Raw genomic sequence first — 27657 nt, forward strand, 5'->3', positions numbered from 1 at the left:
TGGAGTAGAATTTCTCGACAGTCCATGCAGGCGGACATGATTAGTCAGGTAATCCTTGAGCGAGAATCAAGTGAGCAGTAGAAACTGTAATCGAGCGACCGGGGCAAGTGCTGATGGCGGATATTTAAGGCCAACAAGAGCAGAGGGCAGGGATGGCTGCATGATCCGTAAGCCGGACACGTCATCTTAGGCTTACCGGGAGTCGCCATTCTAAAAACCTATTTCACAAAAGCAAGTGCTCCAAATCAAGCAGTCCCAGTCAGTTCCTGGAAATATACATGCATTCAGGTTCAAGCCCATTCACTTTGAATCTAGTGGTAGAGAAGGGCAGCATCTTATCTGATAAGTTGCATCTCCGCTATCGCTCTTATTTGATTGGCCAGTTTGGCAGCAGACCATGATCGTCATCTCTTGCGCTCTACCTATATTTGACGAGCTGCTTTCTTCCAATCTACCCGACCCTCATCGGCATTCACCCTCAAAATCCAAATCCCGTTGTCGAGAAGCTGAAGAAGGTTCCATCTACAAGATGGATGTCCCAATTGCCGCCAACGTGCTCGGCACCATCGGCGCGGTATGTGCCCAACCAGCCGAAACACACCCTATAAACAACAGCTAGCTAACCACGCATATTCCGCAGATCTGCTGGTCCATCCAAGTACGTACACTCCCAGACCGCGACCCCAAACGCCAAAAAAAAAAAAAGAACCGCAACAACACGAGACACCCACCTACCCACTCACCCGCCCACCCACCCACCCGCACAATCACCCACCCGCACAACACGTATGCACCGTACCAACCGCCCCCCCCGACGCAGCTCATCCCCCAAATCGTCATCAACCACCGCCGGCACCACGCCGCCGGCCTCCAACCCGCCATGATGATGTGGTGGGCCGTCGCCGGCGTCCCCCTCGGCGTCTACAACATCGTGTCCGGCTTCCCCGTCGCGCTGCAGGTCCAGCCGCAGCTGCTCTCGCTGCTCTCCCTCGCCACCTGGATCCAGTGCCACCACTACCAGCGGCGCTGGCCGCTCGCGCGCTCGCTCGGCGTCGTCCTGCCCGTCGCGTGCGCCTTGGCGGGCGTCGAGGCGGGGCTGGTCGTCGCGCTGCGCCATGGCGTCGGGGTCGGGACGCGGTGGCCGTTGCAGCTGATGGCGGGGCTGGCGGCGGGGGCGCTGGCGGCGGGCGTGTTGCGGCATTATTGGGATATTTGGCGGTGGCGGACGGTGAGGGGGATTTCGTTTTTGTTTGTGGGCATCGATGCGGCGGGGGATCTGTTCAGTCTGGTTGCGGTGTTGTTTCAGCCGGGCGAGCTGGATGTGCTGGGGCTGGTTACGTATGGGGTTGAGTTGGCGCTGTGGTTGGGCGTGTTTGCGTGCGGGGGGTATTTCAACTTGTGGCCGTGGTTGATGAAGAGGAGTAGGATGAGGGCGGCGGGTGGCGGCGGTGAGAATGGGGAGAGTGGTTCTGATGCTGCTGCTGCTGCTGCTCAATCTGAGAGCGGCGACGATGGGGGAGTGGACACGTCCGTCTCGGGACAGGGTGTGGCGGAGAGCAGTGCGGTGGAGTTGCATGACCTGCCGTCGTCGACCTCTGTGTTTAGGACGCCGTCATGTGAGCTGGCCCTCGCGAGATCAAGGACTGGCGGGAGTCGAAGATCAGATGGAAGGTCAGGAAGTGTGGCATGTTAGCTGCATGGAAACTAAGGCAAATACATGTACATGATGCACACGTGCACTGGTGCAGATAAGAAATCAGGTGTCGGAGGCCCAATCAACAAATCTATAAGTCTGATTCCCAAATGCTGAACAATTCTTTTCTTTTCCCGTCCGAACGCCACAACTATGCAAAACAGGCCCAGGGATATCCCAACAGCTACGCACACGACTATTTCTTCTTCTTCGCGAGCCTCTTTTGCGCCCTCACATCCTTCTTCAATCTCGCGTCCACCATCTTGTACTTACCCTTCGTGCCCTTCGGTCTGCCCTTGAGACCCCTGTTGCTGCCACTGGCGACGACGACGGCAACCTGCTTCCTGGGCTTCTTCTTCGCCGCCTTGCTCATTAACTTGGAGATGCTCTGCGCCTTCTCCTTCTCCGTCATGCCCTCATCGTCAGCAAGCAGCGCGCTCTTCTTCTTCAGCTTCTCGAGACGCTGAGCCGCCTTGAACTTCTTGCGCGCCTTGGCTTCCGCAACCTTCTTGATAGGACGGGCGTTCAAAGCACGCTGCTTCTCCTTGATGGCGGCAGCTGCAGCCGCGGTGATGGGGCGTTGGATCTTGGCGTGCCTGTTCTCATCATCCAGGAACCAGTCGGGCAAGCCGTCGACATCGCGGAGAGAGTAGCGGTTGAAGTTGTCATCCAGAAGCTCTTGCTTCGTCTTCTTGCCAGTCGCGAGCTGTTGAGCGAGAGTCATAGCCTCGGCGGTAATGATGTCGATGTCAGGGCGGCCATCCTTCATAGGCACGTCATCCTCATCCCACTTGCTCTCGTCGCGTTTTACAACCTCGAAGCCACTCTTCTCTTTTTCGTCGTCAGATGACCATTCGTCCTCGTCTTCTTCGTCTTCCTCGTCTTCCTCCTCCTCAGAAAGCTCTGTTTGCATCTTCGGCTCTTGCACCTTGACTTGTTTCTTTGTTGATGCCTTTCCGTCAACCTCCATGGACGATGATTTCTCCTCGACATCGATGCCGCTGTCTTCATCTTCTTCAGCGTCCAAACCATCTATGCCCTTGAAGATATCCTGGTCGAAGAACATTGCCGCTCGTCTTGTGAGACCATCTTCAGTCTTTTCCTTCCGCACGAGGTCGGTCACCAGGGTTTTCGGACCATCTTCATCCTCATCGTCGGACGACGAGTCGCCCTCCTCCTCCATGATCTCATCTTCGCTACTCGCATCCTTATCCTCGTCCGAAAAGCCCTGGAATTCCTCGTCGTTATCCTCCCTGGCCTTCCGGGCCTTCTTCGCACGATACTTTGCGTCAGATGCGAGCTTTCGCTCCTGATACTGGTCGTACATAGAATCGAGCTCTGTTTCCAAACGGTCGGCCTCCGGGTCGCTGTCCGAGTCATCGTCATACTCGATCTCTTTCGGCTTCTCGTCCACGACCGTGGTCATCCGTCCTTTTGCGATCCTGCTGAGCCCGCCGGCCTTGTCGACAGCCTTGAGCTGGAACATAGCATCCTCACCATTAGGACCAAGCTGTTCCATACCAATATCCATGGGTGTCGTCATATGCATCTGCAGGCGCTGGACTTCCTTCTGTTTACGTTCGTTGTCCTTTCGCCTTTCTCTCTTCTTCCTCGTGTCCTCTTGCTCCTTCATTCGCTGCAAATCCTCCTGGATCTGGAGTTCCTCATCCATTGGTTCAACTTCTGCCACTTCTTCATCCTCCTTCTCCTCTGGCTTTGCGGCCTTCTGCTTGAACCCAAAGATTTCGCGGAGCTTCAAACGCCACCTGAGCAGGCGCTTAAAATCGGAGCGACCCAAAACCTTCAGATCGGCGCAGCATGCACGGATCTCATCGGTAGTTTCCGGAAGCTTATCAATTGTCGCCTGGGCGATGTCGCCGTTGGGCTTTTGCTCAAAGGAGAGCTTGTTCATTGAGCCGAGCATGGCGATGGGGTCGGTGGTCTGAACGAACTCGCTGACGGTGGCTTCGTGGAATTGGGTGTAATCGCCATCCTCGTAACCCTCACGCTTCCTCTTCTTCACCTCGGGGTTGAAGACCTTGGCCTCGTTGTTCGGAGCAGGGGCGGCAAGTTCGGCAAAGACATGGCGAGGGTCGACGAATTTGGGGTCGAGGTGCTTGGGAGCCTTGAAGCCTCTGCACACGACGAAGATTTCGGCAGAGACATTACGGGACGACGGGGGCTTGGTGGCTTCGACCTTGGTGAAAAGCTGGTTGAAGACCCAAAGCAGGGAATTGTAATCCTTGGAGCGGAAGACCTTGGTGACGAAAGTACCACCCTCACGCAGAAACTCGGTTGCGAGTTTCATGGACTGCAGGGTCAACTCGGCCTGGGAGAAGGCATCCTGAACCCAGGCAGTACCGACGTTGGGGGCACCGTCGTGAAGCACAGCATCGGCCTTCATTGTCTTCAAGTGTTGTCGGAGGGTGGCACGGCACTTGTCGGTGGTGATATCGCTCTGGAAGGTGATACACCTCGGGATGGCCTTGATTGGGGCTAAATCGACACCGACGATGAGACTGTTCGGAGGCATAACCTCCGCGGCGACTTGACACCATGACTGGGAGAGGGTTAGCGAATTGGGCGCTTGTCGGTTTTCACGAGGCTATATTTACTCCTGGCGCAGCGCAAAGATCAATCAAGACCTTGCTCTTTTCAAGGAAGTTGTACTTCTTGTTGAGCTGGATAAGCTTGAAGGCGGCACGGGCGCGGTAGCCCTTCTCCTTCGCGAGCTTGTACCATTTGTCGAGACGACCCTTTCCGTGCTGTACGTACTTGTTAGCATTGCAGAAGCCTGTTGAGAGCCCTAGAAGCGCGCACCTTCTTCTGGATCGCCATGGCGGATATGGGGCAGTGGAGTGTCGCGAGGACTGGGGCGCGACGGCGCAAGGCAAAAAGTCTCAGAGAGCGCGGGCGGTGAGCGGTGGCAGAAATAAATCGGACCCTCGTCGCTGTCGCACGACTCGCGCAAGTCTAGCCCGCGCCAGCCCTAAGGCCGGTTCCCCAGCCTGCGGGTGACGTCTGCGCCTGGCACGGGCTCCATCGCCCGCATCCCCGTCCCAACTCTGCCTGCATTTCCCTCTCCCCACGCCCACGCCGCCTTCTGCCTCCGGAGCTCACGCATGCCTGAAGACTCGAAACGACGCCTACCCTTTCTTGACCGTCTTGCAGATCGCGCCCTCATGGGACCGCGAAAGAAGTCCAAGCCGAGCCCCCAGGCACCCCAGCCCGACAAGAGCGCCACTCAACAACCCGGTACACCTGATACCTCGCCAAAGACCCCGAATGCACATACAAAGAATGACTCAGACAAGCCGACAGAAGCAGCCGAGCCTGCAAACAACCAGCCCAGCCAGAGTGGCGACGCTCGTAGCCCCGGGAACCCAAAAGGAGTCGCTCCACGGAGTAGCTGGTATGCCGGCGGAAGCTGGAGGGCGAAGGCAGCGCCTATCGCTCAAGTCGCACGCGAGAGCATATCATCTGCTGCTGGCGGCGTAACATCTGATTCTTCTAGCGACGTGAGCAAGCCGGACAGCGTCAACAAAACCCCAATCAAGTTCCTAGACAGAAGGACCTCGACGAAGAGCACTGCATTGGCCGCATCCACCACAAACGTGATTGCCACGTCGAGTCTCGCGAGCGACTCGAAGGCTAGTCTGGTTTCCGAGCCCAAGGAAGCCCTCAAGGAGGCTGAAATCGACCCGCCCCTCCCTCCAGACCCTACAAAAGACAATGATAAGACAGGCGCGATGACAACAGAGAGGGTGGAGCCGGAACCGGAGCAAAAGACACAAGAACAGAAGGCGTCGGACCAAAATGCAACCGGGCTAACATCTTATATTCCATCGATATCAAAGGGCTTGTACAGCTGGTGGTCTAGGCCAGATGGCTACGCGAGTGGTGACGACAAGGGGGCGGACAAAGGTGACGTGGACATGGAGGATGCGAAGTCCACGCCTCTGCCGAGCACCACACCAACGGAAGACAGTGCAAATCCGCATGACCAACAGAATCAGGACGGTGGCGCTCAAACAGACACAGTCTCAGATCAAGCACCGGTGAGCGAGGCCACTTCAAAAGAAGGTGTCGACGAGAAGGCAGCTCCAACGAAAAGCAGCTGGTTCTGGCTCTGGAGTAGTACACAAAGCGCTCAGCAGACTGCGAACATAGTCGCCGAGACGCCACAACAACCAGAGGCAACGACGCAAAGTGAAGGCGGAGAACAAGATAGCACTAAACAGGACCAGACCGGTGACGAGACCCAAGATCAAACTAAGGAGCCTTCCCCCAACGAAACCAAGCCTCCGGTCCAATCTATACCCAAAACTTCTGCTGGGTGGGCCTTTTGGTCGCGAGCTAACCCTCATAACGATGAGTGTTCTGATACCGAGTCGACCCACAAGCAAATTGGTGAACTGGCTGTGGCGGACACCCCATCCCAGTCTCATCCGGAGGCTGCGCAGTTCAACGAGCGTGAGGAAGAGCAACCGCCGAAGGCGCCAGCCAAATCTATTGTCGGCTCAATCCGTAGAGGTCGTGGTAAAGGACGTGAAATCGATAGCAGGCCATCTACTCCCGCAACTCCCTCAACCCCTTCAAAGCCTACACCAGACCAAAGCCCGACCCGGAAAACCGTCCAGGAAGCGCCTGCCAAAAAATCTTCGCAGGAAGGTGTGAAGGCAAAACAGCCTCAACAAGAACAGGCAAACCCAAATCTTCTCCTACCGGAGTTTAAGAGCACTTATCGCCTGCCCCAGACCCCTTCTTACTGGGGGAAGGTTCGGAAGTATTTCCTTGGTGGCCATGAACCGGAGTCTCCGCATTTGCAACGCGCGAAGGAGTTTCCGAGGATAAAGAAGGCCCTAGCTATTGGTGTCCACGGATACTTTCCGGCTGCCATTTTGCAGAAAGTGCTTGGCCAGCCCACGGGGACTTCTATTCGATTTGCAAACGCCGCTGCATCTGCGATCCAGGGCTGGACGGAGAGCCAAGGTTATTCGTGCGAAATAGAAACGGTCGCTCTGGAGGGTGAGGGATACGTGGCGGACCGCGTGGATACGCTGTGGAAGCTGCTCGTCAACTGGATTGAACATGTCAAGACTGCGGACTTTATTCTTGTGGCTTGCCACTCCCAGGGCGTCCCCGTTGCGATAATGCTTGTTGCGAAGCTCATCCAGTTCGGCTTTGTCAATGCAGCCAGGATTGGCGTCTGTGCCATGGCGGGCGTAAATCTTGGTCCATTTCCGGAATACCGCAGTCGATTCTTCGGAGGGTCTGCCGGTGAGCTTTTTGAATTCTCGAGGCCGGACAGCTTGGTCAGTCAGAAATACCAAGGTGCTTTACGGGTGGTCTTGAACTACGGCGTGAGGATCATGTATGTCGGCAGTATCGACGACCAATTGGTATCACTGGAGGTGAGATTGACTTGAAACATCGACAAGAAGGACGAACACTGATCTGCCCATTCTCCAGTCTTCCATCTTCTCCAACATTTCTCATCCCTATATCTATCGCGCCGTGTTCGTGGACGGCCGCATTCATGCACCGGATTTGTACGTCCCATACCTTGTCCCATTTGCTCCAAGTTGCTGACAAGACATCAGTATCGTTCACCTCGTCGGGTTCGCTCTCAAACTGCGCAATCTCGGTCTCCCAGACCATGGTCTCATCCGTGAGCTTTCACCTGCGCTCGCTGGGTCGCTGTACGGTGGCGAAGGCCACAGCCGCCTCTACAACGACGTCAACGTCTACAGCTTGGCCGTCCAGCACGCGCTGGAAACCACATCTCTGCCTGGTGCCATGAACCCTGGCCTGCAGATCAAAGAGTACGAGGGCACTGGGTCTACGGGAAGCAATCCGTACTTCCTACCCTGGGCGATGCGGGGCTTGCTCGAGGAGGACTTCGTGAGAAGGGAGCTTAGCAACGAGGTTGAGGGGCTGCTGGCTATGTTCGAGAGCTGGAAACCGACGACGAAGCCGTTGAAAGATATCAAGTTCCGGCTGGAGGTTGTGAAGAGCAAGCTTTGAGGAAAGCTTGCTTGACGGCGTACATTAAGGAAGGCTGCTTTTGCTGTAGCATCGAAGCTGCATGGACTAGGGAGAACTACGTAATCTGACTTGGCGTTAATTGCTTGTACAGTGGCATTGGAGGTTTTCCGCGTTCGTCTTTAGGTTAGCTTGGATGGGTTTGGATGGGTCAAACGGCTGGTCGGGAACTCCTTGAAGCGTATTCATACATATCATGCATGGCGTCGAAGACTATACATACACTTAGCGTAGAGCAATTCTGAGTAATAGACTTGTTGATGTTTTGGCACATTCTTTTCGTGTCTCTTTGTGTAATGTTGCAAATTTCGCTGCTTGTGTCGGAGTGGACACTGATGACTTGTATTGGGCCAAAGCCCTCCGAAAGGTAATGTCTCTTGCGTGAAAGTTTCTTTATTTGATTTCTTTTTGGATCTGACCCTCGTCCGTTCCCTCAGTCTTCGGTGTAGAAAATTTCCTTGTAGCGATGCGTCGCATCGACGACTGCCTCGGCGGCAGTGAAGTCTGTTGTGGGGTACAATTATCAGCCACATTGCCGGGTCATGACAAGGCCGTGCGCGAAGCATCGAGCACCAGGCTGATGCCGAGGAAACCAGAGGATGCGGACGGAACGGTAAAGCAGAACAAGAGAGGAGAGAGATAGAGGAAAGAAAATGGTGCGATGAAAGAGAAAGATGGAAGAGGCGTGGGCACATACCGATATTGGAGCCGAAGTCAGTGGACGTGAGAACGCGCACGCTCAAGTCACTGTTGACCTTGCCAATGACCTCGACGGCATTGTTCAATGTCAGATGGGAGTCCTGGGTCAGGGAACAGAATGATGGCCAATGTTAGCGCACAGAGTCACAAAAGGAGGCGCAGCCCGACCAGGCAGACTTACGCGGTTCAGGTGCAGGTTGATGGACCCGCCGGCGTCGATGGTGGCCTGCTCGCCGCGCAGCTGCGTCACCTTGCCGAGGATGCGTACGGTGCGATGGGTGAACTTCTCGAGGTAGTCTGCCGTGATACGGGGAGTCTGCTCGGCCATCTTGGTGGTTGTATTTTTCTCCTCGACTGCAGGATGACTGGAAGTGGCGGCAGAGAAAGGTTGTAGTCGCGTACGAAGGAAGTCGCGTCAGCGACGCGCGCGCACACGTGCAGTGCGAGGCAGAATTTCGTGGCCGGCTCGTCAAAGATTGGCCAATGCGTCGAGGTGCGGCTCTTGCAACTGCGCGCGCGAGCAACGGGGCGGTGCAGCAGATGCGGAGACTGTGGAGCGCTGGCTGTTGCCTGGAAGCCTGTGGCTTCTTGGTCACACCGCGGAATTGAGTCAACGCGGTGGCTGTGCCTGGCACTTGAGGTGTCCAGACGATGCGTCATACGAGAGCTTTTATCGATATAAAGGCGGTCTGAGCCGCGAGAGCTCCCTGCTCCACACTTGGCAGCTCTCGCGCGGCCTACCACACTTCAACCCAGCTTATTCCTTCAATGACCGCAACCAGGAACCGCTCTTCTATGGACTTTGCTTGGTCTGTTCTGATAGCCGCGCGAATAATACGACGCTTGGACGCAATAGCTTTATAAACATGCCAACCACCCGCCACGAGAAGCAGCAGCTTCCTACCCAGGATCGCCGGAGGGGCGAGTCGGTGCGCCACCACCACCCTCCATCTTGCCTTCTCCCCCGAGACCACCGCGCTGACTTGCTGCACCCCGCGCCCGCACACACAGGCCCTCAGTGACTTCGCCGAATATGTCCAGAAGCAGCAATCCCGCCGCGGCAAGCCGCTCGCCGCCGATCCCGCCGTGACCGAAGAGCACGACGAGCTGGACATCATCGACCAGCTCGGCCTCGACGACGAGTCGGGCGCCGCCGTGCGCCTCAAGCACATCCTTCTCGACAATGGCGACACCGCCGACGAGAGCGTCGCCGCGCTCGCCAACCACCTGAACGCCCGACTGCTCGAGGGCCACGGAGAGGCGCTGTTCGATCTCGGCCTGGAAGACAACGGCGACGCCATGGGCTTCTCCAAGGCGAACTGGGACTTTGCTCTCGCGCGCCTCGAGAAGGCCGTGGCCGACGTCAATGCCGACTTCCGCGTGCTGATGACGCGCAATGTCGGTGGCGAGGTCGACGTCGAGCCCGGCGCCAAAAACACCAGTGTCTCTGGGAAGCTGATTGTGCGGAAAAAGCCCGACTCGGTCGAAGACGTCATCGAGATGCGGATAGCGGTGGTTGGGAATGTCGATGCGGGGAAATCCACCATGCTGGGCGTCTTGGTCAAGGGCGGCTTGGACGATGGCCGTGGAAAGATGCGTGTCAACCTCTTCCGCCACAAGCACGAAATCGAGAGTGGCAGGACTAGCTCCGTGGGAATGGAGATAATGGGGTTTGACACGAAGGGCGAGGTGGTTTCGTCTACCGTCCCCGGCAGGAAACTGTCGTGGGAGGAGATTGGTAGGAGATCTGTACGTGCTGCGTCAAGCCATTGGAGTACCAGGGGAGCTGACACTTAGCAGGCCAAAGTGATTAGCTTCACTGATTTGGCAGGGCACGAGAGGTACTTGAGGACCACGGTCTTCGGCATGCTTTCCAGCGAGCCGAACTATTGCTTGCTGATGGTTGCTGCCAACAACGGACTGGTTGGCATGAGCAAGTAAGCATCCCGCACGCCGGTTCCACTTCATAAACTAATGTTGGGTTTTCAAGAGAGCATCTCGGTATTGCTGTGGCTCTTAACGTGCCGATCATGGTCATCATAACGAAAATCGATATCTGCCCGCCGAATATCCTGCAGGAGACCATCACGCAGTTGACGAAAATTCTCAAGTCTCCTGGAGCGAGAAAAATACCCATCTTCATTAAGGATCGGGAGACTTGCATAAACACTGCGGCCCAGTTTGTCAGCAGGCGGATATGCCCCATCTTCCAGGTGTCCAATGTGACTGGCGAGTGTGTGGATTTGGTCCGCACGTTCTTGAACATCCTTCCTCACCATGGAAACTACGATCCGGATGCGCCCTTTGAGTTCCATGTCAACGACACCTTCTCGGTTCCCTTCGTCGGCACTGTTGTCTCGGGAGTTGTAAAGAGTGGGATCCTGCATTCTGGCGACACGGTACTGGTTGGGCCCGACTCTCTGGGCCAGTTCATAACGACCAAAGTGCGCTCTATCGAGCGCAAACGGATACCAGTTCCCGGTTGCGCAGCTGGTCAGTCCGCGTCACTAGCCCTTCGTAACGTACGGCGGAAGGATGTTCGAAAAGGCATGGTCGTCTTACCACGTGTCGACCCTGCCGCCCCTCCACCGAAGGTGTACCGCGAGTTCATTGCCGAAGTTCTTATCCTCTCGCATGCAACGACCATCAAGACCAAGTACCAGGCCATGCTTCATGTCGGCCCCGTCTCGCAGACCTGCGCCATCATCGACATTGATCGCTCGTACATACGAACCGGTGATCGTGCGACGGTAGCATTCCGCTTTGTACAGCGTCCTGAGTACCTCACGGTCGGTGAGCGGATATTGTTCCGAGAGGGAAGGACAAAAGGCCTTGGAATCGTGAAAGCGGTAGGATACGACCCGAAGAAGCCGCTAAACCCCGAGGCGGCTGCCGAGCGCGTGAAGGAGAATGGGCATCCGGCGAAGTGACCTTCTGCTGGTACACACACTCTTTCTGCGTTCTGATTGTTTGCGATGAATCCATAGTCTTGGCAAGGCGTTATTTCCATGTTTTTGGTTTCGAAGGTATATTGTTTGCGTTTGGTGCAAGCAAGCACAGGGCAGCATCCTGCTATTTGTTCTCCAAAGCGTATGAAGTTTGCAAGTTTGTTTTCAGCTTTCGTAAATGATCTCGGGAGGGCTTTGGGCCGCAGTTGAAACACGTACAGTCTTTGAATATTTCAGCGCTTTCAACTCTTACATGATGAGCCAAGGCTCTTGGTCTAGGGTTGAAACCTGGCCCCGTTAGTACGAGGTGATCGAAACGAATGACCTCGGCGCGAAAGTTAATGAGAAGACAGAACAGTGGAAGGTTAATCACTTGTGGCTTTAGTCCAAGGCTAGGTGCCTTGAAAAGGCAGACTTGGACCCCGGAGCTGCATGTGTGCAGTAGCCACCCGTGATCTGTTTGCTCAGACGCGCCTACTGAAGCATAAAACGCACTTCGCGCGCAGACCTTCCTCCAAACCCAAACAACATACGACCCGGAGCACCCGCGACCATGCCTGCCACGTCATGTAAGTCACCCGCATCTGGAAATCTCCGAAGGACAAACGGTAATATCAGACTCTGCTCAACAGCTCCTGCCGGAGAGCGTGGACAACATGGTCGTCCAGAACAAAAGCACCACCGCAATCGAGAACAGCGCACAGCTGAGCCAACCCACCTGGAAGGAACGCGACTGGAGCGTCGCTTCTCTGCAGCGCGAACGCGCCTTCCCTCCTTTGCCGACACAGTTGGCCCGCCCACCACCACTTCTGCCGTCCAGCCAGCACACGTCGCCGTCACCGATGCCATGATCACCGACGGCCAAGACCCCACACCCGCTTCCACTTCCGGATCCGAAATATGGAGGCTCGCCGAAGTCATGATCAACCGCGCGAACATCTCACGTGACGACCCACGACAGCACATCAGCGTCATGAACTTGAAGAACGCCATTGACAGACAAGACGAGGAACTGAAACGTCTGAGAGCGGATCTGGTTCATTACATGTCGGCATACGAGGAGCTTGAGAAGTCCAGCGAGCAGATACCGGACGTGGAGAGTCAGCTTCAGAAACGCGTCAAGGATCTCGAGGCGGAGAACCGCAACCTTCGATGGATATTGGAGACGATCGCGCCGGCGAGCACTGTGATTGAGCAGTTGAGTTCGCAGGTTCAGCAGCAGGCCACACAGATCGAGCGACAGAACACACAGATTGAGCAACAGAACACACAGATTGAGCAAAAGACCACACAGGACGAGCAATGGACCACGTCGACTGCGAAGCAGGCCGCCCTTCTCGAACAAAAGACCACACAAAACGAACAGCTGGCCGCGCGGAATGAGAAGCTGACGACGCGAACCACGCAGCAGGGCAAGCAGATTGAGCAACAGGCCGCGCAGATCAGGCAGCAGACCACGCAAGTTGAACAGCAGAAACAGTACATAAAGGATCTTCAGAACCAATTGGAGAAGCTCAAAAAGCAGGTGCTTGAACAGAGAAGGACGGAGAGACAGGCGGACAAGGATCGGATCAAGCAGGAGCTTAACCCTACTGAAACTCGCCCAAACGATGGCCAGCCTACCAGCCAAAAGATCTTTGACAAGGCAGTACCTACACGTCCCATCGGCTATGGCGCTGAGCGGCACCCCGTATTACCCAATCACCAGCCCGGCGTTGCACCGCGTTTGCCAGAGCGACCCTACGACCGCCATCGCAGCAGGTCGCCAATTCGCAATTCTCCCGACCTTCCGATTCGTGAATCTAGGAACTGTACTCCTCTAGCTATACGCCGTCCGGTTGCTGAATCTGCTCGTCACCCTCGCAGCGATGCTCCGGTTGACTCTGTCAACGCAAAGCCGCGGATAACTCTTCCATCCCATGCGTCCTACCCCAGCTCATTGGCCGGCAACATCAAGCTTGGCGGACACAAGGTAGAGCGCTCTGAACTGGCACAGAAGCCACTTTCTCGTACTGGAAACACGGATGACCGTATGGGCAATGCTACTCTTGCTGATGCACGCACTCACGACCTTTTCCCGCCGAGCAATGACGGCTACAAGGAGGGCCAGCGACATCGAAAACTCGCCTGTCACAAGTGTCATAATCTTGGTCGGGCATGGGCCTGTGATGGCAGCTTTCCTTGTACATCATGTGAGCATTTCGGCGACAGATGCTACTATGTGCGCTGCCGCTCGTGGGAGAGGGGATTGCCTTGCGCAAACAACCGATGTACCATGTTACATGACGAGCTCGGTTATTCTTAGACGGGCCTTCGAGATGGACAGAGTAATGGGCTCTTTTCTTCTTCTTCTTCTTCTTCTTCTTCCTCCTCATTGATTGTGTTCACGATGGGGTACTCTTTACATAGCGAGTCCCTCTTACACAACCGGTTGTGTTGGTCTTAAACTTCGCACCATCGAACAGATAAGACATGCTGGACTGTGGGATCAAGGTTTTCGATTTTTACTACTACCGCAACAGCCTCAATGGCAGGTGAGCCTGATGTCGTAAACGCCAATAATTTTGCATGCAGATGGGCACGTATGTCGGCAATGGTTGGATTCCATGCATCTACAAGCGTCGAAATTCTTGGAAACCTTCGCAAAAGCAAAGATTTCCCCGTAAGACGCCCACTTATTTGTATGTACCGTGATTCAGGTCGGGGGGCCCGGAGCCCGCGTGATGCATTGTGCAGTAGATCTCACATAAGACGTACCATGCTCTCACCCGCGTAGATTTAGACTCCCTTTCTCTCATCCCAACCGAGGGCAACCGCCAATCCATCCTCCATCGACAAACATGTCTTCTGGGGACAGGGGTTTGGTCTGAGTTTGGTGAACAGATCGACAATGCTAAGCGTAACAGCCCGAATGGCCGCTTTCTCCAATTCGATAGGACGGAACTGCCATGGTAACTACACGTTGGTGGAGTGTTGGGTTAAGCTGTGAGTGCTCTGATGGAAATCTTTGTTATGCTTCGGAGAAGGTGGGAAGAAGGAAGAGCCTCCGTCCGACGGAGACACAAATGGCAACATAGTTCCTGTTGGACAGCTGCTAAGAGCCGGCTCTTTTTTTGTTAGTATATTCATCAACAACCCGGTGAGAAACGAGAACGAACCAAGCATGTGGAGAAGACTCACGGATAGCTGGAATCAAGGCGTTGTCGGCTCAACTTTTAACTCAGTGCCAGATTCGCCGGGTAGCGTCTGTAGGGCACCAAACGGGGAGAGCTCACACCAATGGATTTTAGTAGACCTGACGGATCCCCGACTCAAAGACCCGTTAGAAAATTTCCATTGCAGTCTCCGTGGCCAACAAAGTCTTCGGAACAAGACTGACCTGGTCAGCATGATCATCTCGGCTTCCACGGCTGCGGTCTCTGGAATTCCCTTGCCTCAGGAAGAGTGAGACGTGTGACGTTCCCGTCGCATGACGTGGTTGCACACGGTACCTCGAACCAACAGTGCCTGTTTGGCGATTGGTCTTTGGGCTGCTTCACACTACCTGCATCATCCTGGTACATGCCACGGTGACACCCCGAAGGCAAAGTAGCGGCATCTTTACGGAAGGATTCAGCATCACAAATTGGCGTGTGCAGTATAGGAATGGGGCCACGCATGCAACCCGCTCTCTGATTGGAGTAACGGGGATATTGACTCCAGGAACATGGGAGCTCTGGAGTGTGTCTCGGTGAGTTTGCGGTAAGGTCGAGCCATGTGTGAAGGCGGCTGATGCTCTCTTTCATCGTTTCACGCGGCTGCATTTCTCGCCTGGCCGTCCCTCATAATCAAGATGTGAGATGCAAGCTTCAACTCTCTGATTGAATTGCTGTCCAACGCGGAGAATCCGGCACTGCTGAGTTTTTTGGACCCCACACCAAGCAAATGCGTTGCACACTTGGCGCAGCTCATTCGTGAAGACTAACTGCTAACGGTAAGGACTGTGCTTACGGACTTTCAGCTTCGGCGGCTGATACGGAAACCGGTGCTAGCTCCACCAATCGACACCGGCCCTTCTACCAGGTACGACTCTGGACCCCGATCGATTCGTTGTCGATCCCAGCTGTCGCGTTGGGTGCCTGATGTTTTCCAGGAAATGCGGGTAAAATAATGTAGCAATCAATAAACCCCTCCTTCTAGTCTTCGTCGATGCAAGCGAGCTGCGTTCTTCAACCGGCCCTTGCGGACGTTACGCTTGCAACTGGAGCCTAATTCTACGCCACGACTGACATATACATCAAGGAAACGCATCGTCCTTCTTCTGACTGTCGCTCACTCAGTCGTCGTGCCATCTTGAACAGTCGTTCCCGCGCAGTTTTGACCGGATTTCGACCCTCGCCGTCATGTTGCCGTTATTGTTACTGTCTGCTCTCCCGTGCCTAGCATCTGCAGCTAGCACTTCCGGTAAGCCCACAACAACTACTCACTGCCAACGTAGGCTGATTTGAGATGGTACCAGCATATTATCTGAACGCCACAGCAACCCCACAAATCACACCCAGCCCTACAAGTCCTGGAGGAAATGGAAGCTGCTCTGCCGAGTGCTTGCTCCAGATACCGTTCTGTGAAGATTGGTACTGGAGCAAGCTATACGTCTCAACAACACTGACGGCGGCGACCAAATACATCATCATCAACAGGAAGACAAACACAACTTCGACAAGGATTGTGTACGCAGACCTCCCCGAGGGTTACACATTGCCGCCGACAGATGCTGCAGGGACGCAGGCAACAGTGACGACCTTCGGGACCCTGTCCACAACCCTTGCCTATCCCACCCCATACCTGAGCTGGGATTCAGGATACTACTGGTCAGGGACACTGCCTACTTTGGACGAGAAAAGCGAGTCTGTATGCTCGACTGTAACTGGTAAAGTGTCGACCACCAGGACAATCACCGTGTCATCTAAGTCCAAAGTGAGGACTGAATACAAAACCGAAACCTACGACAACGGTTCGCTCGCCATTTCTACCGACTTCGACTACTCGTATGTTCCTACAGCGACGCAGACTAGTTCCTACGTGACTTCGGTGTTTGCCACTGTCCTATACGGCGACACATTTCAGCGCACCGTACCCTCGGTGGACTCTGGCGACCCTTATGGCTTCCTGTAAGGACTCTGCGACACTTTTGGCATGCTGACGCTGACTGTTCCATAGCTACACGCTGGTCAAGAACGATACCATACTCTGGCCGAAGTCGATCGAGACGGACGGAGCATACCTGTCGTGCACCACTCTGAAGTATCCCGCCCCTGCCGAGGCTCTGATGACCGCTTCGTTCATTACAGAGACGTCCACTTCGTTTGACGACAGCGACGATTCTCCAACAACTGAACCAAAACCGACCACCGAACCAAAGCCAACCACTTCCCCCAAGACGGAAAAGACCACTTCGCCAACACAACCACCCGCCGAAACCAGCCGCCCCGCACAGGAGACCACCAAGCAACCCTCCCCCTCACCGACGGCTGAGGCTCCTCCCCCCAACACGGCCCTCCCCTCAGGAATCCAACAAACCACCAGCGAAGACAGTCCTCCCCCCAACACGGCCCTCCCTCCAGCAACCCAACAGCCCACCACCAACGAAGCCAGTCCCCCCGAAACCATCGACACAGCCGCCCCCCCTCCCGAGTCCAACCCCGCGTCCCCCCCGGCCGCCGGCCCTAGTGACCCGACCGCGACCGCGACCAACGACGCCAGCGGCGCCGCCGGCCAATCGCCGACGCCCAGCGCCCAAGAGCCGGCCACCGGCCAACCCCCCTCGACCTTCGAGACCGTCAACGTCCCCACCACCGACGCCGCCGGCTCGCCCACGTCCGCCCCCGCCGTCGTCATCGGCGGCCAGACGCACCCCATCGCCTCGACCGTCATCCCGGCGACCGCCGTCATCCCGGCGAGCGGCGCCGGCGGCAGCGCCCAAGGTGGTGGCCAAGGGCAAACGACGTCGTCCATCACCGCCCTCGTCATCGGCTCCCAGACCATCCCCGCCGGCCAGACCGCCACCGTCGGCTCCGTCACCGTCGTCGTCCCCGTGCCCGTGCAGGCGTCCACTGGGGGTTCGGACGCGGCGGCGCAGACGGCGGCGACGAACAGCGGCGGCGGCCTCGCCGTCGTGCCGGTGCAGCAACCGACGTCCGCCGCCGCCGCCACTGCTCCGACGCCCATCGCAGTCACGCTCCCCAACGGCGCGACGGCCTCCGTCGTGCAGGGCTCGTCCGGGTCGCAGGTCGTCGTCGTGGGCGGTAGCCAGACGCTGCAGCCTGGTTCGAACACTGTGGTCGTCGGCGGGGGCGATGGCGGCAGCGGTGGTAGCAGCAGCACGGCGACGGTGGTCCTGACTACCGACGCGGCTGGCAGCACGGTCGTCGTTGCTGATGGGAGCACGGCGGCGCTGCCGACCGCTGCTGCGTCGGCGAGCGAGACGGCGATCGTCCTGCCTGGCGGCGGCGGGCAGGTCACGGCGTCGGTGGATGGCGCGGGGCAGGTGGTTGTGGTTGATGGCGAGGGGCGGACGACGACGCTGTCGGCGGGCGGGAATACCGTCGCGACGGGGACGGGGACGGCATCGGGTGTTGTTGTGACGTTGACGACGGATGCGGCGGGGGAGAGTGTGATTGTTGGTGGTGGGAGCACGGTGGCGATTCCCACGGGGTCTGATGAGAGTGCTGCTGCTGCTGCTTCTGTGACGGCGGTGGCGACGTTGGCGGGGGGGCAGGAGGTGGTCACGGTCGGGGAAGGGACGGTGTCTGGGTATGTTGTTGATGGGACGGTGTTGACGTCCGGGACGAATGTGGTGGACGGGTCGACGGTGGTGTTGACGACGGATGCCGAGGGCGGGACGGTGGTGGTGGAGGGAGCTGGCGGGAGCGGGAGCGGGAGCGGGAGCGGGAGCGGGAGCAGGACGGTGGCGTTGACGGGGACGGGTGTGGCGACGGAGACGACTGGATTGGGTGGGTTGATTTTGAGCGGGCTGGGCGCGTCCAAGACGGGGTCGAAGACGTCGTCGGGGAAGAGCTCTGCGAGTCGGACGAGTGGGGGTGGGAGTGAGGAGACGGTATCTGGTACGGGGACGGCGTCGGGTGGTGCTGCTTCGGCAACCCAGTCGGATAGTGCTGCCGCGGTTGTCGGAAAGGTTGGAAGTAGCTGGGGAGTGCTGATGGAGGGCGTGGCGCTGGTGATGTGCGCGGTGTACGGGGTGCTTCTGCTTTGATCATGCCGGGGCGAGTCTTGATTTCGGGGTAATGTAATGACTGGGCTTAATGAGAAACGCATTCAGGAGATGACTTAATTGGCTTTGATATTGTTTCCTCACTGTTTGAGTTCGCTGTCATGCTCGAGGTCAGTTGCGAGTTACTGTCGCCTCTTTCCCTCAAGGTCAGTAGAAGACTCAGTATTGCTACCTTAGATCAACCAGATGCCATGACGCGTCTTTTGAAATACATACCTCGCCAAAATTGTGAGCATACTGGGTGACGACCGAGAACATCACTGCTGCGATATCACCTCCAGCCCACGTAGCTGCAATTTTATATGCCAGTCAGTGCAAATGCTGTTCCGCTTGAAAGCCGGTTGGACGTTGTATAAAACCCTGGAGATGATTGCCCGGTGAGTGCTAATCGAGGAGCCACGTTCGTCACAATCCCGGGTAACACTCCACGGAAGCTCGAGTGCGGGGACCCCACAGCCCGCGAAATGCACCTCCGTCATGAACGCTAAGGCCAAGCGCCGCCCGGAAGGGGAAAACCTTAACCTAACCTACTAACGTCTCGATGAACACCCTCCTCACAGGAAATTACATCTTCTTCCCCCTCAACGTCGCCGGCATCGTCGCTGCTGCCCTCTTCTCTTCCCAACGCTCGGCTTCTCTTGATTCGGGGCTGGGTCCGAAAAGCTCTCGAGTTAACTATATGAGTTTCAAAGGCTTAGGAAAGTCACTTGCCACCTCATACGTGTGAGGGTGCAGTGATGACTTGGTCATCGAAGATTTCAGAGTAATAGAACAGGTGGAAATCTTCTGCATTCTTTTCTTAGAAGCACCCATGAACCTCAGCCTCCTCGAACGGTTGTGGGCGCTCATCTTTGGCTGGACGCTGGCGAAGAAAGTCTGCTCGATCAAGGTGCAGGCGGATGGTGGTGTCGGGGGCGCGCTGCTGCAATGGTTCGAGAAGCGGCTGATTGAGGGGTTCCAGCGACGGTGGGCGGCTGCATGAAATCAGACCGATCTCCAATCAAGCCTTCTTTTTGAGCACGCCCCAGATCCTAGGCAAGCAGGTATTTAGATCATCGGCCACCTCAATACCATCGGGGTTCTCCCATTCCCCAGCAGCAAGGATTTCCGCCTTGATCTCCCGATTCATAGAGCACCCGACGAACGCACTCCAAGCAGGATTCAAACAAGCTATTCTCATGTCAGCAACTTCGTACAGCTTCGAAAGTAACCCGCACATACTTTGGGCCACAGCCATAGCAGCATCCTTATTCCTCTCGTGCTCCCAAAACACAAAGCTGCATCCCGGCCTCAACAACTTCCACACCTCCCTCATCACACTCTTGACATCCTTCACCGAGCACAAGACCTGGATACTCAGTACAGTATCCATACTCCCCTCTACAACCCCCTCCTTTCTCAAAACGTCGCTGTCTTCAATGCCACACGCTAGGAGCTTGTACTTATCCTGGAGATCAAGTCTCTTGAGCTTTGCGGCGATGTGGTCTCCGTAGTAGGGATTGGGGTCAACGGCGTATATGAAGTCTACGAGGGCTGGGTCGTAGCGCTGGATCTGATTTCCTGGTCCAGGGCCGAGCTCGAGGATTTTGCCTTGAGCGGCGAGGACAAGGGAGGGCACACAAGTGGTGTCTTCGAAGGCGATGAAGCCGTCGGCTGTGCACGATGGTTGGTATGCGGGGAGTTGGGGGTGAAGACAGGGGTGGTACAGTGTGTGATGAAGAGTTTCGCTGTGGCGACATCTCGAATTCGTTGGATTTGTGTAAGTGAGGCGAGGCCGTCTTTGCGGAGGGCTTTTTTGAACGCATCGTAGTGCACTATCTTGGAAATAAGTATGCCGGTATAGGTGAGAATGAGGATGAGGAGGGAGAATTGCATTGGATGGAGAGCCAAATGAGCTGGAGCGGTCGGATGATGGCGTTGAGGCGGGCGTTGGTTGCCATGGCGTTTCATTCAATATGAGCTGGAAGCATAGCAAGGCAGTGGTGGCTCATGTGATGTAAACGAGGATTCGTATGAAATCCAAACACAGCGCCCCAAGTGTATGAAAGTGGAGGTGAGTGGGCAAGCTGGGTGAATTTATAGAGAGGTTGGAGCGGCTAGGTAGGTAAGCGACAGCAAGCCATACCCGAAACGAAACACCACCCGATATCAGAAACATCAACACGACATCATTGAGGAGCTCCTACCGCGTAGGAGCCTCAGATCTAATCGATCAAATCCAAGAAATTCTAGACAGCAATTAGAAGAGTCAAATTGGTTTGTCATCCAAAGCTGTTCCCTACGTCTAAACGCCTGGCCGGGGTGACGCGATTCGGGCGTCGGAATACGTCAGCCTCATTATTCCGAGCAGTCGCATCTCCACTATGGCACTTCCTTCTCATCCAGCAACACCTGAAAGAGTTTCTTTGGCGTTACCGTCACGTACACTCATTCGAGATAGAGTGATAATACTAATGGAGGAAGACAATTCACAGCGCAACCTCCTCAGGGTGAGCAAGCTAAGGATCAACCACGCCAGCGCTTATCTCACAGGCCATACCATTGGGGGCTGTTACGATACCGCGGTTGGGCCACCCGCTCAGTCAACACCACTCGATCAGTTGCCAAGGCCGACTGATCGCACCACGCTCTCTGATCCCCAAATTGTATGGACTTTCCCACATGTATATAAACCACACTGCCTGGATAGCTTTGACTTTCGTAGTCAACTCAAAGTTCCGATTCAAACCTACTTGTACCTTTTTGCCACTCGAGGTTCTTCCAGAATGGCCAAAGAGATGTGATCGGGTCGGTATTGCAGTGGCGCATGAGTGAGTAGCTCGCAATATGCACGAGGAGCACGCCGTCTCGAGTTCTGTTTGCAGGCTCAAGAGAAACCGAAGCCAATATGGCAACGGCTGTTCCCGCTTGTATTGAACCAGCAAGCCGGATCGCAATAGTAGATAGAGTGGTTACTTGTCCGACAGACTCGCCCAGTATAACCTTCCGCCAGCTCTCGTTTGCTTCTCCACTGAAGGGTGGTGAATCATTGGTGCGTGACCGTTGGTCAAATAATGTCTATGCGTTGATCGAATGTGTCAAAGAGCAGCACAACGAGGATAAAGTCCATGACATTAAGAATGCGGATGTTTGGCGCATCTGAGATGAGACGAGGGCTATACAAAACATTCATGAGCTGACAAGGATGTGAAATAAGATATCAGTAAAGATTGGTACGTCATTCTTATCTACGAATGCGGCGCAGGTTTCTGCCTGGAGCCTCCGTGAAACAAACGCCGCGGCATTATTCCCCCCATTTAGAACGGGGCTGCATGCGCTTCGCCACCCTCGAAGATGGCCTTGTGTTACCTTACTGATTCGGAATAGCAACCTGCAGGCAACAACGCTTTCTCCACACCACCTTACCTTCACTCTTGTTTAGGTAAGGCACAACACAGTACACTCACTCAGCTTCCGACTTCCTTCCCTGCCTTGAACCGCTTGACAGTTCTTAACCTGACCAAGCCTTCCTCACGCGACGCCCCCAATGCAGTGCAAATGGAAGTATGAAAGAGAAATGAAGAGTCGAGTCTCATTTTGCGCCGTTTGCACAGGGTTCTTCTCATGCTACCGCCGTGGCCGAGAAGGAAGCCCAGAAAGTATATCTACATATTATGTTCAAAGAAAAGCCGACCATAAAAAATCAAGAATGGGCCGGTCCAATCTCTGGTTTCCCATGTACATGCAAAGCCAAACCAAAAATGCGGTGCTCTTCCAAGAAATGAAGGGAGAAAATCAATCAATAAAAAAAGCGATATGACAGGAAAAGGAAAAAAACAGCGGGGTCCAAGACGACAAGAAGGATTGAACTTTTGAGATCCATGGACTGCAATCAAAAAAAGGGAAAGAAAACGCCAGTACACCGCCAAATGTAGGGGGTATGCGCAAACCTCCTTCCTACTCTACCCAGCCCAACCACTCCAATCACCCCATCCGAGTATGCACCAATCCACTTCCCCCTGTTTCCGCCGCGGTCATCAAATCATCAGAGAAGAAAGCCCCCACCACCAGGACCACCACCACTTTATATCACATCCAAGCTGTCCATCTTCCAAATCTCCACATCCTTCACCGCCTCCTTATCCACCTTCTTCACGACCCTCCTGACGCCCAGCTCCTCCCCCATCGTCGGATCGATCGGGCTCTTGGGCGTGTTCGCCGCCGCACCGCCCGGCACCTCCCTCACGCCGCCGCACTGGAACACCATGTCGCCGATGCCCAGCCACTTGAGGTGGTCCCACTCGCGGCGGCGCAGCTCGAACGAGATGACCTGCTCGTGCAGGTTGCCCGAGATGCTCTGCATGAGCTCGAGCTCCTGCGTCGTCGCGCGGATGAGGATGCGCAGCGCCCACAGGCGCGGCAACTGCCGCAGCAGCTGCCGCATGTTGTCCGGGTTCTTCTCCTCGAGCGCCACGCCCAGCTGCTCCAGCCGCGGGCACGCCCGCCCCAGCTGCATCAGCACGTCGCCGCCCAGCAGCCACTGGTCGCTCAGCAGCAGGTGCCGCAGCGTCCGCCCCAGGTGCCGCGTGATGGCCGCCAGGTAGTCGCCCGCGATCGTCGCGCTCTCCCGGCTCATCGGCGTGTCCGGCTGCCCGTTGCCCGTCGTGCCGAACGGCGATTGCGACGTGCCGGCGCCCCCGTCCGGTATGCCGAAGACGTTGTTGTTGCCGTTGGACGCGGGCGAGACGCCGTTGGGGGTTGTGCGCGCGGGTTTCCGCCTGGCGTTGACGATGTATAGGCACTCGAGGCCTTGGAGTTGCGCCATGACGGTCGCTTGTTTGGCGTCGAGCACGTCGCCGCGCATGACCTTCAGGTGCTTCGGTATCTTTTGCGGTTCGAATAACCGCCAGGTGTCGTCGATGAAGACAGTGATGGCGTCTTGGGTGTTGCAGTTGATGAAGGATATTTCTTCCAGTGTGTCGACATCAATCAGCGCATCCAGGTCGATGTTGGTGGCGCGGGTGTAGATGTTGATCATCGAGTATCGCTTGAGCTTGAGAGGCTGCTTGTTCGCTATGCAACGTCCGAAATAGGCGCTGAGATTGGTGCTTTCCTCGCCCGCATCCCGCATCCGGGGACTGAAATGTAAATGTAATGCTTCCAGCTTTTTTGAATGCGCAAGCAGAACAGATATGTCGTCGGGGTAACAAAGAGGATCGATCTCAAGGGCCTTGAACTCGCGGAGATTAGGGAGCGGTGGTATCACGACGGTCGGACGAGGAATGCGGGTGCTCGGAAATTTCAGAGTCAGGGATTGCAGGGTGCCGCACGCCTGCAGACCCTGGTATATCGTCTGGAGCGGTTTGGTGTTGAGCTCCCAGCTGCAGATACCCGTCAGCATGCAACCAACCACCAACCTCGCCCGGGGTAAAACCTACGCAAAATCTTGTAATCTCTGCATCCTATCCATGCCGGCGCGAACGGCGATATTCAGCATCATCGAGTTGTCGGGCACGCGCCCTCTGGAGAAGTCGTCGAGGTCGCTCTCCCGCCAATCGCCGACCAGGCGCCAGCTGCGCACGTACTGGGCGATGTTCTTGGTGACGAGTCCATTGAGACCCATGGCGAAGGGGCTCCCGCTTCCGTATCCTTCCGGGCGGCCATTGTCCATGTAGCGCAGCTCGCTGTACGATCGCAAGACGACTTTCTCGTAGAGGCGGGGCAGGGCCATGTAGTAGAGCAGGCGCGAGGTGCGCGTCACGCGCGCGAGGTCGGTAATGTCATCGATCTGGCAGCGGCTTGGGTTAGCTATGGGCCCCAGGCAGGTCGCAAAGCAGCGGCGCGCACAGCCTGGAAGCACGCGTAGAGCCCCGACAGGCACGCCGCAGCGCTCCGGGCAGCTCAGCGGAGCTCCGGCAGAGCGGGCGGCGCGAGCTGAGCGGATGTGCCGGCCATCTGGAGCTCAACTGGTGCGAGCTGGCGCGGGCGCGCGCACGAGGAAGGCGTCCAACACACATATGACAATATCAAGGCGATGAGGTTGAGCGGGAGATTCTGGCGCTGGTACACGGATACGGGGCTCGTGTACTGCAGCGGCATGGGCGGGCCGGCGAAAACGTCTTTATTGATGCTGTCCAGCGGCGTCCGCGGCGGCTGGGGAGCCATGGCGGGCGGGCGGTCGAGCGCGGCGACGTCACCCGCAGTCGTCAGCGAGGCGGTGCGCGGTTCGGGGTTGGTCGGCGAAGACTTGGAGGACGATTGGGGACGGAAGCGGGCGGGGTGGAACGGTGAGCGGAGCTCATGGGTTTGAATATGCGGGCGGCGGCATTGGTGTTGGCTGGCTTCGGGGCGCGGCCAGCTGGTCGATGTCGTGAATTGTGCAAGATGAGCCGGACGCCTCGCTCCCGCCCGCCGGCCAGCTGCGATCCGCAGCCAAGCACGCCCTCCCGCAAACGTCACTTCGCATCTCTCGCGATGGTCTTAGGCATGCTTGTGGGCTGATTGTTATGCATCTGCCTTGTTTGCCTGTCTTCCCATCCAAGCTATGCATATTCCATGCCATCTATCCAAGAGCCTTCAGCCCGTCAGCCACCAGCCGCAGCTGATGATTCCGGCTCTATCCGCAATGTTTTTGTGCAAGCCCCTCCCCGGCATGTGCCCTGCTACCCTGACTTCCGGAACGCGAGTCATCCGAAACACCTGGCCCAACCGAGCACCCTAGCCTGCAAAATACCACGGCGTTTTGTCACCGTACTTCTCGCCGGGTATCTCGAAGGGGATGTCCAACGTTCCCCTGAAAACTTCGTAGCCCGGCAACTCTTCATCCTCCGCTTTCTTGTCCGGCTTCTCTGCATCGACAGGTACGAGCACGCCGCATTCGTAGTTGCGGCACGTAACCTTGAGCGTCTTGGTTGCGCGGTCGTTTGACAGCTGGCCCCATGCAGCAGCCGTGAGGTTTGCCGACCCAATGTATGCCCAAGCAACTTTCTTATGCGCCGTTGCCTCCTCTCCATCCTCCGAGCGCTGTCCACGGCCGACAATCATCTGCAGCGCCACTGTCAACATACACCATGATGAATCATACTCCATCATACTGACCTTGTTGTGACTCAACAGACCGTTCCGCGTCGACTTGTGATCGTGCATGGCCGCTTTAGGAAAACTCGCCGCCTCATACCACTTCTTCGCGAGTGTGATGGTACCGCCACCCTAGAGTACGTAAGCTTGCATGCCTTTGCTATGTCCCCACACGTAAAGTGGCTTGACATACATCTGTGCCGCTTTTGCTGGCTTCGACAGTGTCGGATGTGGGGAAATACACCCGGAAGCGCTTCAGAAGATCCCCCATCTGTACGTCATGGTCATACTTCTCCTTGGTGGCCTTGACCTCTTTGCCTGTGAAGAATTAGTTGAGGATCCCAATTGTGCTTTGGAATACGCACCTTTTGCAGCGGTCAAAAGCTGTTCCATGAACCCCCTGCTCAATGCACCCAGAGAAGAGGTGGCATAGTCAAGCTCAAGCGTCGTTGAGCCTAGATTGAGCTGCTGTATTGCCCGAGAAAGCCCTGGAAGACCGGTGCGTCGAGCTTCCTCGCCAACTCTTGGACCTCCCAAGGAATGCACAAACGCAAGGTGCTTGGTGCGGGACCAGTCGAACTTGAGGAGGCTGTTGCAGAGGTTGCGGCGGTGTGTGACGGATTCTATGTAGTGTCGAAGCTCCTTTCCAAAAGCCGTGAAGTCGTCCTCGGATGTAATCTGGCCCTCTGGAAGGCGCGGGAGATCGATGAGGAACACAGCCTGTCCCTGTCAGTACACAGTTTGAGCGTGCGAACTAGTTCCTCTCACATTCTCCATATGACCCGTTTCACCCCAATCCCACCTGGAAACATCGTGTCAGTCCTTTACTATCCGGTACCAAAAGTGTAGCATTGGGGGCGTACTCGGTAAGGTTCGCTGATGTAATCACAATCCGTAGATACTTGGGATGCGCACCGATGAGGCTGCATGTAGTCAGTAATAGACTTCAAATCCTTGCCTCCAGGTGGGACTCACAATTTGGCATGGTAAATGCCATTGGCACCCTTCATGTCAGCCAGACTGACAGACACGTTGGGGTACAAAAGAGGAGCCATGGTCCATTCTGCTGCCTAAATGGAGTAAGAGAGGGCATCCAACATATCAAGATCGGACTCACCACATCGTCTTTCGAAGAACCAAGGATCCAAGTCTGCTTGGTAACATGGGAGTCGATCTTGGTACTCCACCATTCCGTATCGAAGTTGAACGAACTGACTAGCAAATGGTTCAAGTCTGCCTTCTGCAGTACCTCCTCAATCTTGATATCATTGTCTCGAGGTAACCCTAGGGCCCAAGTTCTCTTGACCGCACCATCCAGATATTGTGGCTCAGTGATTCGGCGGGACGAGGTTGAAACTGGCCTGTTTGGGGTCTCGGGTGGGATAGAAATGCCTAGTTCATTTTGTAGAATCTGTCCGAGTACCTGGCCTTGAGACCGCGCTGCCGGCAGTTGATCGGCATGAAGCTCCTCAGAAGGTGCCACTTCCTTGCGCGAGCGAGGAGGGGTGGTCAAGTCAATGAATCCAGACTCTTGGGATGCAGGCACACTGGCCTTGGTCCGAGCCTTCTTGGAAGGCCTTCCACGCTCTTGGGTGGAGAGTGGAGAGTCGGCGCTCTGGTGTTTGCGGGATTTTTGGCGGGCAAGGCGCTCTGCCTCAAGTTGCTTGCGATCGAGGTTCTTCAGGCTATCGTTGACGGCTCGGTTGCTTGCGGGCTGTGGTTCGTTGGCAGCTAGATCACTTGTGGGCGCGGGTGGAGCTTCACTCGTGTTGTCGTCCACGGCGTCAGCTGCCGAGACTGCCGCGTCCTCAGCAGTGCCGTCGAGGTGCGCCAAAGACAGCGCGATAGCTCTTTGAAGGTCCTCATCTTCGGACGAGCTCATGCTTGAGCGCGGGTGGGCTGAACTCGTTGTATGTGTCGGGTGGTGGGATAGAGCTAATGTCGTG

At 56.1% G+C, this 27657-nt stretch overlaps 10 protein-coding genes across 10 annotated transcripts; 5 read left to right on the forward strand and 5 right to left on the reverse strand.

Moving 5' to 3' along the window:
- Nucleotides 1-529: 529 nt before the first annotated feature.
- BKCO1_3200096 (pq loop repeat protein) lies at nt 530-1693 on the forward strand (the record flags this gene model as incomplete). The annotated part of the gene is made up of 3 exons (XM_020274491.1): nt 530-574; nt 641-658; nt 821-1693. The coding sequence occupies 3 exons, from the start codon at nt 530-532 to the stop codon at nt 1691-1693; spliced, it is 936 nt and encodes a 311-aa protein (XP_020129451.1).
- A 196-nt stretch (nt 1694-1889) lies between these two features.
- On the reverse strand, nt 1890-4531 carry BKCO1_3200097 (et-dependent rrna methyltransferase spb1; the record flags this gene model as incomplete). Its single annotated transcript, XM_020274492.1, has 3 exons — nt 1890-4253; nt 4309-4458; nt 4514-4531. The coding sequence occupies 3 exons, from the start codon at nt 4529-4531 to the stop codon at nt 1890-1892; spliced, it is 2532 nt and encodes an 843-aa protein (XP_020129450.1).
- Nucleotides 4532-4815: 284 nt separating this feature from the next.
- BKCO1_3200098 (uncharacterized protein) lies at nt 4816-7720 on the forward strand (the record flags this gene model as incomplete). The annotated part of the gene is made up of 3 exons (XM_020274493.1): nt 4816-7107; nt 7166-7245; nt 7297-7720. 3 exons carry the CDS (start codon nt 4816-4818, stop codon nt 7718-7720), a joined length of 2796 nt encoding a protein of 931 aa, XP_020129453.1.
- Nucleotides 7721-8171: 451 nt separating this feature from the next.
- Nucleotides 8172-8765, reverse strand: BKCO1_3200099 (replication factor a protein 3; the record flags this gene model as incomplete). Its single annotated transcript, XM_020274494.1, has 3 exons — nt 8172-8242; nt 8436-8538; nt 8619-8765. 3 exons carry the CDS (start codon nt 8763-8765, stop codon nt 8172-8174), a joined length of 321 nt encoding a protein of 106 aa, XP_020129452.1.
- Nucleotides 8766-9303: 538 nt separating this feature from the next.
- On the forward strand, nt 9304-11367 carry BKCO1_32000100 (gtp-binding protein 1; the record flags this gene model as incomplete). The annotated part of the gene is made up of 4 exons (XM_020274382.1): nt 9304-9366; nt 9449-10186; nt 10238-10374; nt 10428-11367. The coding sequence occupies 4 exons, from the start codon at nt 9304-9306 to the stop codon at nt 11365-11367; spliced, it is 1878 nt and encodes a 625-aa protein (XP_020129436.1).
- Nucleotides 11368-11938: 571 nt separating this feature from the next.
- On the forward strand, nt 11939-13690 carry BKCO1_32000101 (uncharacterized protein; the record flags this gene model as incomplete). The annotated part of the gene is made up of 2 exons (XM_020274383.1): nt 11939-11954; nt 12018-13690. 2 exons carry the CDS (start codon nt 11939-11941, stop codon nt 13688-13690), a joined length of 1689 nt encoding a protein of 562 aa, XP_020129437.1.
- Nucleotides 13691-15767: 2077 nt separating this feature from the next.
- Nucleotides 15768-18637, forward strand: BKCO1_32000102 (uncharacterized protein; the record flags this gene model as incomplete). The annotated part of the gene is made up of 3 exons (XM_020274384.1): nt 15768-15828; nt 15884-16535; nt 16585-18637. 3 exons carry the CDS (start codon nt 15768-15770, stop codon nt 18635-18637), a joined length of 2766 nt encoding a protein of 921 aa, XP_020129434.1.
- A 1018-nt stretch (nt 18638-19655) lies between these two features.
- Nucleotides 19656-20530, reverse strand: BKCO1_32000103 (methyltransferase-like protein 7b; the record flags this gene model as incomplete). The annotated part of the gene is made up of 3 exons (XM_020274385.1): nt 19656-19825; nt 19877-20308; nt 20362-20530. The coding sequence occupies 3 exons, from the start codon at nt 20528-20530 to the stop codon at nt 19656-19658; spliced, it is 771 nt and encodes a 256-aa protein (XP_020129435.1).
- Nucleotides 20531-22718: 2188 nt separating this feature from the next.
- On the reverse strand, nt 22719-24799 carry BKCO1_32000104 (uncharacterized protein; the record flags this gene model as incomplete). The annotated part of the gene is made up of 3 exons (XM_020274386.1): nt 22719-24015; nt 24073-24422; nt 24650-24799. 3 exons carry the CDS (start codon nt 24797-24799, stop codon nt 22719-22721), a joined length of 1797 nt encoding a protein of 598 aa, XP_020129440.1.
- A 552-nt stretch (nt 24800-25351) lies between these two features.
- Nucleotides 25352-27593, reverse strand: BKCO1_32000105 (phospholipase d nuclease; the record flags this gene model as incomplete). The annotated part of the gene is made up of 8 exons (XM_020274387.1): nt 25352-25678; nt 25733-25843; nt 25905-26029; nt 26077-26431; nt 26480-26513; nt 26575-26634; nt 26687-26781; nt 26829-27593. The coding sequence occupies 8 exons, from the start codon at nt 27591-27593 to the stop codon at nt 25352-25354; spliced, it is 1872 nt and encodes a 623-aa protein (XP_020129441.1).
- Between the last annotated feature and the right edge of the window lie 64 nt (nt 27594-27657).

This window comes from Diplodia corticola (assembly GCF_001883845.1).
Source record: "Diplodia corticola strain CBS 112549 chromosome Unknown scaffold32, whole genome shotgun sequence".
Classification (NCBI taxonomy): Eukaryota; Fungi; Ascomycota; class Dothideomycetes; order Botryosphaeriales; family Botryosphaeriaceae; genus Diplodia; species Diplodia corticola.